Source organism: Pseudopipra pipra, chromosome 7 (genome assembly GCF_036250125.1).
Source record: "Pseudopipra pipra isolate bDixPip1 chromosome 7, bDixPip1.hap1, whole genome shotgun sequence".
NCBI lineage: Eukaryota > Metazoa > Chordata > Aves > Passeriformes > Pipridae > Pseudopipra > Pseudopipra pipra.
This window is the reverse complement of record NC_087555.1, coordinates 25,168,300-25,180,289: the sequence shown is the minus strand read 5'-3', so window position 1 is coordinate 25,180,289 and position 11,990 is coordinate 25,168,300. Positions and strand designations below refer to the sequence as shown.

Genomic DNA, 11,990 nt, shown 5'->3' with positions numbered 1-11,990 from the left:
TTAATTATTCTAACTAAACATAGTACCCTTAAAAAACAAGTTCATAAAAATGTAGAAATGAAACTGTGGAATAAGATTACTGGGATATATACACACACATTCAATGCATACACAGAATTACAAGGGGGGGTTGTTTGTTCATTTTTAAGTTTGGAAGGTTGTTAGACAACGGAACTAGTAAGCAATGCCCAACTCCTGAGTTCCTCAACCATGATAACCATAGGCTAATTGTTTAATTCTTTTTATCTTTTTTTTTAAACACAAGATATTCCATGTAAAGCAGCAACAGCAGTGCAGTTACTGGTAGCAACATCTCAAAAGTAATAAAAAAACCATACATCCAGACAGTAGTACATTGCACACACACGTGATTCTCATACACCCACTGACAATTGGTCAGAGTATTAAATCAGTGTACAAATTAAATATTTCCAAAAATGTGCAAAAAAGTCAACGTTGATAGAAAAAAAACACCTTTGTGTACATACATTACAAACTGTGCCCAGCATTCAACTGAGAGTAAAAACATTTACAGTGAGAAACTGATAGATTAAATAGAGAATTTAATGGCTACATAAAAATGTACATTAGATCAAGAGTAAATTTACAAATTTTTATTCATAGCTTCATGAAAACTAAAAGCCTACGTTCCAATTAATCTAAGTCTCCTCCACGTATTTACAGTGATACTCCATTATACAACTCCTGTGAGGTCTGAGATGACAGACACTATATTTTAATAAACCATTCCAATTTTAAGTTGACACCACCTTTTTTACGGGTATTAACAAGCAGCAAACACTAGGGAACCAACAATCTAATGGCTGTTCAAAAAAAAAATGCAATCCTTGTTTTTATATCACATTATATAAACCTCTGGGGAAAAGTATTATCTAGTTCTAGGGTAAAAAGCATGAAAAAACTCTATTTGCCATGATTATCCACCCCAGAGTTGGAGTATCCTTTTCTTTATCTCTCAGCAGAAGACCCTGACCTCCAATCCTCATCTGTGGACTCAACATAAGGGCTGAACCATGAGATACAACTTTGATCTGTTTTAATCCAGTTCCTCTCCCTTTAAAATAAGTTTACGAAAACCTAGTCCTAGCCAAGGCGTGACTGCTTTGAAATGTGAGAATTTTTATTTCCTCCATCCCACCTACCCCTCAACTCCATGCGTGTATATATTGCTAGAGAAAACCCAAGGATTGCTCCAGGAACCCAGGAGCTGCAGCGTCCTGGGTTCAAATGACAGGACCCCTGATCTAAAGCTGTACACACACCTTTTTTCAGGAGCTATCGGTGGCCACCACCTATGCAGTGTTTAAGCTCTGTCAGCTAGAAGGAAAAATAAATCATGCAGGCTAAGTGGGGGAAATAAACAGAGAAAGGAGCTCCTTTGTTTTCTGATCATGGATTTTGATTCAGAAGATGCGGGCTGGGAGAAATTCTGCCTGACCCTTTGGTGTGCATTAGTGGCTCCTCCTGAAGGCATCACCAACACCCAGGTAGGTAACTGTGGGTGACATCTGACTGTCATGTTGAGAGGACTGACTGCGTCCCAGCAGCTTTGGAATGTTCTCACTATGGCGCACAAAGCAGGTTAGGTCACAAATCCATCTTCATGGCGTTCCTTAAATGTCCCAAAGCTCAAACCCAGCTATAGAAGTCACCAGGTTTAGTCACCAAGCTTATGCATTAGTTTTAGAATTACAACAATAAGATTAAATTAGAAAGAGCTTTAAAAAGAAAACTCTTCATTTTAACGTGGGCATGAATTCTGCATATCAGAACAGCAACTATGAACACCCATATCTCTGAAACATGGGTAGTGTCTATCATTTTTTAGTAGTACCTGCTTTACTCAGTCAGCGACAGCCTACTGGTGGATATACACTATCTATAAGTGACAGTACTAATCCATGAAACATCACTTTTGGCTATATGTATACGGAATAGAAAAGCTTTGGTAATTGTACGTGATTCTACACTGCAGACTTGTCATTGACACAAGATAGCAAGTTACCAGCAAGAAGAAATTACAATGGCAGTAATACTTTCGCTTTTCCAGAAACATCATAGGGACTTACATTCAAGCACACACATTATACTTTTCTATATGCGTGACAAAGTCTTTCAAGATTAAAAAGTATGAAATTGGTTATAAATAACTGTAGATCTGACCAATTTGCTCAAGTCTCTGAAGCTGCAGTTAAGACATCACTCTATGTTGTCCAAAGAATGGCTTGCTGTACTGCGCTGTACCTACAAGTGCTACGAGGCTTTCAGTCAAGACAACGGCAGGATTAGGATTATCCAAAAGGCACAGGAAAGAGTTTCATGGGCACCATGCTAATCTCATTGAGAACTCTGTTGGTTTGCTTGGACATACTGTATTCCTGTGCACTGAAAGTAAACAGTCTTAGAACTACAATTTCAAGCCCATTAAAAACTCTGCTGCAGAGTCTGGTACCCAGACCCAGGAAGGCAAATCACGACTCTGTTATTTCTGTGACTGCAGACAAGTCCTCTTTCTGGTATGTGCATCAGTCTATGGTCTGCAGAATGCAAATACAAAACCTGTGTTAACACAGGAAGCCAGAAATCACTTTAAAATTCTGAATTTAAACGTCTGCTGCACATTATAACTCAAGTACACTTTTCAATGCAGTTAAGCGAACTCTTGTTTGGGCACATTGAAAAAATCCATCCACTAAGACTGCTTTGGTGACATGGAATTGTATGACATATTTCAATATGGTGTTCTAACATGAATAAAAATTAAGGCATACAGATAAAAAGGCACTAGCTAAAAAAAAACCCTTTTCATTTTGTTATACTGAAAGGACTATTTAGCTACAAATCACGTTGAAAGTCAAGTTGCAGTTTTAAGACTATATTTAAATTGTCAAGAAAAAAAAGACTACGCAGATTTAACTTTGCAATTATTAGATCCATACCTTTTTGAGTTCTTACATGGATATTTCTATCACCCAAATTAAAAATAAACAACTTGCTCTAACACAACACAACTGAAACTTTGAGTCATCCTCTAACAGGACTGTTTGTTACATCATTAAAACCATACCACAGAAGTGGCTTAAATTTTGTTACTTAATATGTGCAACAGACAGCATATTAAAATGCATTAGCAGATAAGTAGGTCTTTTGAAAATAGACATACTCACCATGAACACCGATCCTTATTTTTTGAGAGCACAGCTTCATTGTGGTGTCTACAGAAAAGCAAACCAACCCTGCAACATTACTGCTTTCACTGGCATTTTCTTGTAATTGAATTCAATAATTAGGACTAATTCATGATTCTAAAATGCCGGTGGCCTTTTAATGACACACAAGAAGTTGTGAGCAGGGATCTTTACATCTCATTTACTCTAAGTTAAGCAACTTAAGTCAGTAGAGAAATTCTCCATAGGGTGAAAAAGACCTAGCTCAAGCCTAACCTTGGTTAAATTCATAAAATTTTACTGGAATCACTGGAACTGAGAAATGTCCACTTCATCTAAGCAGGACAGTCTTCACGTTGGCAGCTTTCTGACATGTTAAAGACATGATGAAAAATGCATTCTGAAAATTCTTTTTTCCTGGCTCCAAAACACTGACCATTGTCATGACTGAATGCCATTTTTTAGAAAAGGCACAAAAGCAGCAAACTTGATTGTTCAGTAATTAAAAGTCACAATGAGGAAGTGATATTGCAATATACAGGACCCAGCACTGTCTCACAGAAAGGACACATCATAAGAAAACTAGATTCTGAAAATATTCAAGCTTCAGAGAGTGCAGTTTCTCTTTAGAATAGTATATCTAAATGTTATGAATGCTACAGATAAACCTGGTTACATTTTCCCTTTAATGTCCCTTTTTGGTAGTATAAAATTTCCTTACCTTTTCAGATATCACTGACCACTACTGATTTTTATATACATTTTCACCTTGAGTTTAGTACCTTCTTAATCTGTTTGAAATCAATCATTTCAACTATATGATCTTTAAATTACTGACATAAACTATTAGGTTCTACACTAAACTTCCCATCCCTACTGTCCCTATATTTTGCTTATAAAGCAAAGGTCCTCTAGAGTAGAGCATATACCAATTCTCCTTAAAAACTGCTTCACAGCTTTTATCTAGTGACTGAGAAGCAAAAAAAGAAGTCAGTACAAGCTGACTTTCCTTTCAGCCTCCTACACTTTTCCTGATCTGACTAGTTCTTCCCATGCTCAGGAAACTTTGCACAGTTGTGTACGCTGACCGAAAAAATTATAAATTGGCTAAAATACTCACATAAGCTGAAGAAGTCACCACTCTGTCTCGGGAGAGATGGCCTTGAAAAAGTCATTCTTACTCCACTACAGGTAAAGTGATTAGGACAGATCCATACTCCTGCTTATGCTCTGGTACAACATTTGGAATTTAGCAGAATAAATTCAGAAATCTCATAAATGACTGTGGGAATGGGTAAGCTTATTGTTCTATCTTCATGCACTTCGTCACTCTGATAGTCCTCTAAAGATATAGAATAGGTAGAGCCTTGTCAGAGTGGACAAGGGTTACAGTACCAGCCCACTCTGCCTTAACAAAACAACAAAAGCAAGCAATGAATCATCCAAAACAATAAAGATAATTTCAGTTCTGTAGTCCAATAGTTTATTTCCAAATGCCCCTTTAAATTATGTTCTGTTCTTCTACAAAAATATGAGAGTGACTCTTCTGCTGTGAAAAGTCAGTTATTCACTACACCTGATCAGTACCTGGGCTTCTCGACTGAGAAGCATTATTTCAGAGTTTTACTTCTGTTCTTTTATTATGCTCTTTCAGAAATAGAAAAAGTGATTAACGTAAGCTTTATGACAGTTGGAAATCTGACAAATACCAATCATCTGGATTCTCAGGATGGAGTAAACACACTCATGTTATTTAACTGCTGGCTCTCTTTGCACTTTTGGCCTATTCTTCATACAGTTCTCTGTGCTGTGCCTTCCTGTTCATGAGGATTCATCAGTGTTACCTTATTAAAAATATAACTGGAGTCTTACCTTTCTCAGTGACTTATTCCTGATGTTCAAAGATGTTTAACTTTCAGGAATTTTCAACACATCTAGATGACTGACCTGCGTTACTAAACCAATTTTTTTTAGTGCACAATGGGAAGAATTTTTTATTATTCAGGCACTTGATGTTGACATACATTCCATCCTAGCGCCTCTTAACAGCTTTGAAAACATTTCTTGTAGCTCATTCTGAATCAAGTAACTCATATACTGCACAAGGATTAGTCCCTTCCTTTCCCCTCCAGCCATTCAAGGGATTGTGGAGGAGAACTGACTCTCAACATCACTATTTTTTATCAGCTAAGATAACCGTCTCCCTCTAAGCTTATGCAACAGAGGTTCTCTTTGGCAGATAGAGCAGGAGACATTCTCCTAACTATTTACATCCAATAGCTGACCCTTGTCTAGTATGGAAATTTTCCCCTTGCAGTATGGTAGTACCTAGGTGTTTGGGCCTATAATCTGTTTACCTGTAATTATTTTCCTATTAAGATAATACAATAATTCTACACCAAAACCTCTAACTAGTTTTGAGCTCATTTTGTTATTTTCTTTTGGTCACATAGAAGTACCAGTTAGACACACTGCTGTACATACAAAGAGTTCCAAGTTCTTCCAGTCTCGTCATTTAACTCTCAGAACTGCGCATTCCAGCTTAAACTGTAAATTCCAGAAACTGATTAAAATGCTAAAATATAATAAGAACTTAGAACTCTCTGCTGCAAGTACCTACAATATAGAGAAGAATCACAGAGAAGTAATCTTCTTGTCCTTTAGCTGCATGTCTATTTTTCCCTGCACCCTGAGTCAGTCAGCGGTGTCAGAAAAAGTCACACAGTTCCTGACTGTCCAAGCATTTGTCGGTTTTTTTCCCCTTTAAATAAGGAACAAATATGTACTAAAGTGCTTTATCTACATCAACCACATCAGTACATTATAGAAACAAAAAGTTCTAGTCCTGGTGGGGTGGGAGGGGAGAGAAGATTCTCATTTTAGATACAAAATTTAGATTGTTTACAATCTAAGTGAAACAAAGATTCAAGAGAATATTCTCTCTCTTGTCTTTTTTTCTCCTTTTTCTTTGTAAAAAATAAAAATAAAAGTGCAGTCAAATAGAAAATAAATGCAGTAGATGCAAGCCGAGTTGAGGCAGGTGTTAGTGATAGTGTGCAAACGTGTGTCTTAGCAGTTCATCTGCAAACGGTCGCAGCTTGGCCTCAATAAAAATCCGTTTCAAGAAATCCCGAGCATGGTCAGAGACGTGAGGTGGCAGCTGGGGGTTGGTTGGCTGAGTGGCAATTTTAAAGATGGCAGCCATGGCTTCGAACTCTGCCCACGGGGGCTTCTCCGTGAGCATTTCTACCACTGTGCAACCTACGCTCCTGAAACAGAGGCAGAAGTGAAACAGCAGGTTAGAACAGAGTCACGCCCTTCTAGGAAAACAAGAAATAGCAGAGAGGAACTAAAATACTACAAACAAGTAGCGTCCACTTAACACTACAGAGCAACTTCAGCGGAAAACAGGCATTGGAAAAAAAATAGCATGTACTGCTATGCCTTTATCTCAAAGTTACACAAATCACTACCTGCATCTCCACTCTTTTACTTCACTGGGCCAAAAGCCACTACACCTCAGTGAAGAGCTAATTAGATATTATCCAGGCAATACCAACTGCGTTACGGCACTGCCAGCACTCAGTGCTCAGCAGGCTGACAAAGTCATGCATGCAGCACAGCACTTGGAAATGTTCCTGCTCCTTGAGGCCGAACAGAAATGCAAAGCATCAGGAATGCTCCAAGCACACTGTGTTGCTCATTAGAAATGCACAAGTTCTCACCAGTGAATAATGAGCAAACATAGTATGGCAGTTGAAAATTTTGAAAACCCTCCTTTGTGGTATCTTCCTCTTTTAGTCAAGGATACTAAAAATAAATTTAGATTGCCAAACAAAATTTTAAGACCCTTATCAATCTTTGTATACAAAGCTTATGTTTAAAGGACTTAGGAAAGCAGAAGGGCATATATATGGCCAGAGAAACTTTGTTCCAGAGGTCCTGAAAGACAGCCCCTTCCAATAACAAGTGAATGATACTGCAAAATGGATAGGCTGGAAAAATTTCCAATTCTCAGGAAGTCTGTTTTTCAAGATACTTGCAAGAATTTTTTCTGTTAGACAGAGGTATGTTGCCTTACACAGTAAGGATTTACTCACTGACAAAAGTCAAACTTCAGTATTTTTTCTTAAGTTTTACCTCAGATTTTTTCGACCAAAACACACATATTAACTGTGGCACAAATACTTTAAAGTTGAACAAGTCAACTGCTTGAAATCTGTAAGGCTGGTCTATTATTCCAGTATAGCAGAGTAATTACTAAGTGACCTGAACTAGCCTAAATTAATTTCCCTGAGGTTAGAAGTATTGCGATTGGTTGGATATAATGTGATTCCTTTTTAAACACAGTGTTACTACTCCTGCACACGTACTGCTGCCTGCCCATTAGTCCATGTTCACAGATCACCTGCAGTTCAAGGAGTCAAATCACTACAGTCATCTGTTCATTGGAGCTGGAGCCATGTTAGATTGGCTTTACTCAATGTTTTGATAACGTTCATGTTTGAAAATTACCTTTACCTCTTAAGTAGTTAATAACAACTTAAACCAAATTTTTTTGATACTCCCACTTAAATCTGGTTAATTTGTTCTTAAGTGTTAAACTTTCTGCCTTGCATCAAAGGTATTTCAGTGGTGAAGTTTCATTAAACAACATTGACTGAACTGATGTTTCAAAGCTTCACGTATTGTTTTCACCCAGTACCTCTCCAGAATTTAGGAACAGTCTGGTAATCCTAACTTCATGCAAGGTCAATTCAAAGGATTCTCTTACGATCTCTAAACTGACGGGCTGAGAAGTTGCCAGGTAAAAAATTCCTGAATTTCAGTGTTAGTCTCTCTATTGTCAGTGCTCACATTTACCACCTTCTTCAGCTTACGCCCCAGAATGAAACACTCCAACTTCAGAAAACAAACACCTACACTGTTGAAAATGAAATTACACTTTTCAGTAGAGAAGTTTTTTTTTAACGTACCAGATGTCTGCTTTTCTGCCGTATCCTTCTCCACTAATAACTTCGGGACTCATCCAGTAGGGAGTTCCTGTGACAGACTTCATTCCTGTACCAGAGAGACAGATAGTCTGCAGTCGTTTGCTGGCACCAAAGTCACCAAGCTTCACATTGCCTGCTGAATCCCGCAGAATATTTGCTCCTGGAAGGAAGGGAACACAGCATTACATTCATGGAAGACTCAATGCTTTGGTATGGAAAACAGTAACAGAAGTTTGCATTCAGTGATACAACACAACATCATCCTAGAATTTCAAGCCAGAAAATTTACTTTCTCTGCTCATTTTTGTTACTCTATTCTGCAGTTCAGAAAACAATGAATTGTACACACTGGTTTGCATCCTAGGTCTTCTCTGGGAAGTGGCAGTCACTTTTTAAAGGCCTCCTGGCAAAATAAGGAATGTGCCACACACAGGAAATAAAAAGAAACGAGAATGGTGTTTCCACAGAACTGAAAATGTCTTCATACTATATTAAAGCAAAATCTCAAACTGTGTTACAGATTTGTACAAAACAGTTACTTGCACAAGCATGTACAAATTGACTGTGATATCTCATCCTCTTTTGGAACAAAATACTATTGATACAAAGCAACAGGAGAATGGTAAAAATTTTACAGAATACAACAGCATTGTGTTCAATACACCTGTTTTGCACATCACCATCTTCCTACATATTCATACTTTGCTTATGCAACACATGCAAGTCACTTGTATCTAGCTGCAAAAAGTAAATATGTTTGTTTAATCAGGTTTTCTGGCAGCAAAATGGAAGAAGTCTGAGTCATTTTATCAGGCAAGTCACCTCTGCCAGTTTCTTCCTGCACCAGTGAAGTGCTGGGTAATCTCTATATAACTGATTAAACAGAACTCTGCAAACACAAACTTTCAAGTCGTGATGCTTTTCCTCTGCACATTCTATCTATTTCTAATGACATCATACTCCAATGCATTTAAAACTATTGATACTAAAATAAAATCAAAGAAAATTATCTTAATTGCTTTGCAGACAGAGACTACAGAAACATTGTCAAAAGTCTGCTAGAACATCACAAAGATGCTTATTTTTCCCCCCTCAGGTTACAACAATGACAAGAGTAAAAGATGGAAAGCAATCTCATTGATTTTAAGTCAGTATTTTGGCATTTCAAACTTAATTACATTTTAGCGCTTCACATAAGACTGGAAAATGATCAGTAATAAAGAGCACTGAACTGTGCACAGAACTATCTTTACCTTTAATATCTCGATGGACAATCATATTACTGTGCAAATAGTGAACTCCTTCCAAAATCTGCCGCGTATATTTACGAGTCACATTCTCTGTGAGTGCTCCATATGATTTCAGTTGGTCTTTGATGGAACCCTATGGCACACAAGAAGTATAAAACACACTTCTAGAATCACAGGTGAGCTAATAGTACAGTTGAACTTCAACTAAATTTATGCCTGAAACACAGATATTTTAAAGTTACAATCATTCTCAATATCAACTTAAAAAGTACGGATATGGTCTTACCTCCACTGAGAAAAATATATACTTTGACCAAAGGAAGACTGGGCAGAGAAGTCATATACTGAAATATTAAACTATTAACTTTAAAACTGTCAGGCAGCTGAATAGTTCCAGTGCAATGTAGAGAAAGAACAGCACTACTTTCACTCCAACACCACTCTCAACCTTTTCAATGATTAAAAGGTGATACTCAAGTTGGACTCAATACATGCCCTTTACTTATGTTTGTTTATACTCTGAAAAAAACATTGTCAAGAAAAAAAACACCACATGCTGGAGGATAGTGCTTTATGTAAAAATTAGGAGGTATGCAAGTCTTGGCTTAAAATAACATTGAATAAAAAATTCTTGGGTTTTTGCAACTACTTTTGTTTAACCTGGCTTTGTCACACAGAGTTACAAACTGCTAAGATTACTTCCGTGACACTGCCCTCCAAATCTCAGAAAAATTCAAGAAGCCCCTCAAAACAAAGCCCAGATCTCACTTAAGGAATGAAGAAGCAAACAAAAAACTCACCACCAACAACAAAAAAATCCCCAGACACCACTTTTCTCCTGTGGAGTCTCAGAGTAAGTAGAATGCTGTAACTATTCAGAAATACAGAGACTGTTTTCATACGATCTCATTTTATTTAGCTCTGCTGACCCCACTTGGTGAGAAAATGAAAATGTACAATTTTCTGACCTTATAATATTTCCTAACAAAGCAGTAGAAGAGCAGTTCAGCATGTATGTAGGTGCCACACAAAAAACAAGCACCAAGATTATTTTATATATGCACTTATTCCCACCCTGATCAGAAAACCACTTCTTGTTTTCCTGAAATAACTGAAGCACGGCAAAACAAAACAGTAAAATTCAGGAAGATTCAAGAGTTTACTAATGATAGTATTGTCTTTTCAAAGATATTGCCAGGCACTCCTTATGCCAAAATCAAACACAAAGAGCTTTTGTTCAAAGCACCGTAATTCTGAAAACCCAAGCAAGCAATGGAGATGACGGGCGCTGTAAGCACTTGTCACTACCCATCCTTGGCGACTGTTTTTAACTTGGACAATTTTAAATATCTGCATATACTTATGCAAAAGCTGCCTGCCTGAGTGCTCGTCACACTGCACACAAAGGATGGCTGAAGTGTCCAGGCTCTCCTGCTTACCCCAGGCATGTACTCCATGAATATTGAGAGTGTCCTTTCTGGCGGATCTCTCAAGAAGCCGTAATACTGAACAATCCTTTCATGCAGCAGATTTTTCAGTAACTGAATCTCACATTCAAGTGCATTTACTTCCTGAAAGGACAAAACAGACAAGATTTACCATGCTTGAGGTGGTAACAATAATGTTTTGGATTTGGATTTTTTAAAGCAGAACAGTATGTACATATTGAAGGGTTATGCAAACTAAGTAACAAAATACTCCTGCAGCTTATGTAAAGTTTATCATTTTATAACAAGAAAATATCACTGCTAAATTGAAGTAAGTAAAAAAACCAAACTATGGCTTTTCTATAAATTATCTTTGGGATGATTTTGCTGTTATTTCATTGTTTCTCTTATTTTGAAGTTATGTTTGTTTGTTCAGAGCACAGCAGATATCAATATGTGTGACGTCAGTGATCATTATGCAACATGTCATAAGCCTCCAACTGGATTAAAGAAAACAACAAAAAAACAAAACACAGGAAAAAAATCCCCTTAAATCTTTGTAGTGAAATAATTAGCATTAATTCTTAGCATTTCTAGGATGATAGACTATGCTTTAAAAATGGCTTTGAGGACCACTTGAGATTGTAATAATGACATACAACAAAGCAAAACATTAACACAGCTGGTGCTTTCTACAGAGCTATCTGAAACAGCAAAAATTTTGCAAACAGGAAGATATTTTGAAACGCACTGTATAGCAAGATGCTGGAAAAACACTAACCCATGAATTCAGATTTGACTAGATTCCAAATTTCACCTCGAAGTTTTTCATCAAAACTTAATTTTTATCCATCATAGACTGATACCCTCACACTTCTGAGGTTAGAAAGAAAACAGATTTTTTTAACAGAGAGGTATGTATTACAAAATGCTATGGCAAAGGAGGTCACAAAACTGTTGCTACAGGACAGATACTACTATATTTTATATTTAACAATTCCAAAGCATAATCAGCTGTTCTGTTACATTTTAAAGAAGTAGCAACAACAACTACACTAGAAATCTACAGCACAAGTGATTCTTGACTTTTTTCCTTGATCCTACATCACTAGTAGCAGCAACTATAACTGG

The 11,990-nt window shown here is 37.1% G+C and overlaps 1 protein-coding gene across 4 annotated transcripts in view; it reads right to left on the bottom strand.

The window, feature by feature from the left end:
- Positions 1 to 546: 546 nt before the first annotated feature.
- Positions 547 to 11,990, bottom strand: part of MAP3K2 (mitogen-activated protein kinase kinase kinase 2) — a 53,392-nt gene continuing 41,948 nt past the window's right edge. For all 4 annotated transcript variants that reach the window (XM_064661286.1, XM_064661285.1, XM_064661283.1 and 1 more), the window contains 4 exons: positions 10,872 to 11,003; positions 9,436 to 9,565; positions 8,165 to 8,342; positions 547 to 6,457 (listed from right to left, as the gene is read on the bottom strand). In XM_064661286.1, the coding sequence (XP_064517356.1) occupies positions 6,232 to 6,457; positions 8,165 to 8,342; positions 9,436 to 9,565; positions 10,872 to 11,003 (666 nt within the window). In that variant the 3' untranslated portion in view covers positions 547 to 6,231. The remainder of the gene's footprint in view (positions 6,458 to 8,164; positions 8,343 to 9,435; positions 9,566 to 10,871; positions 11,004 to 11,990) is intronic.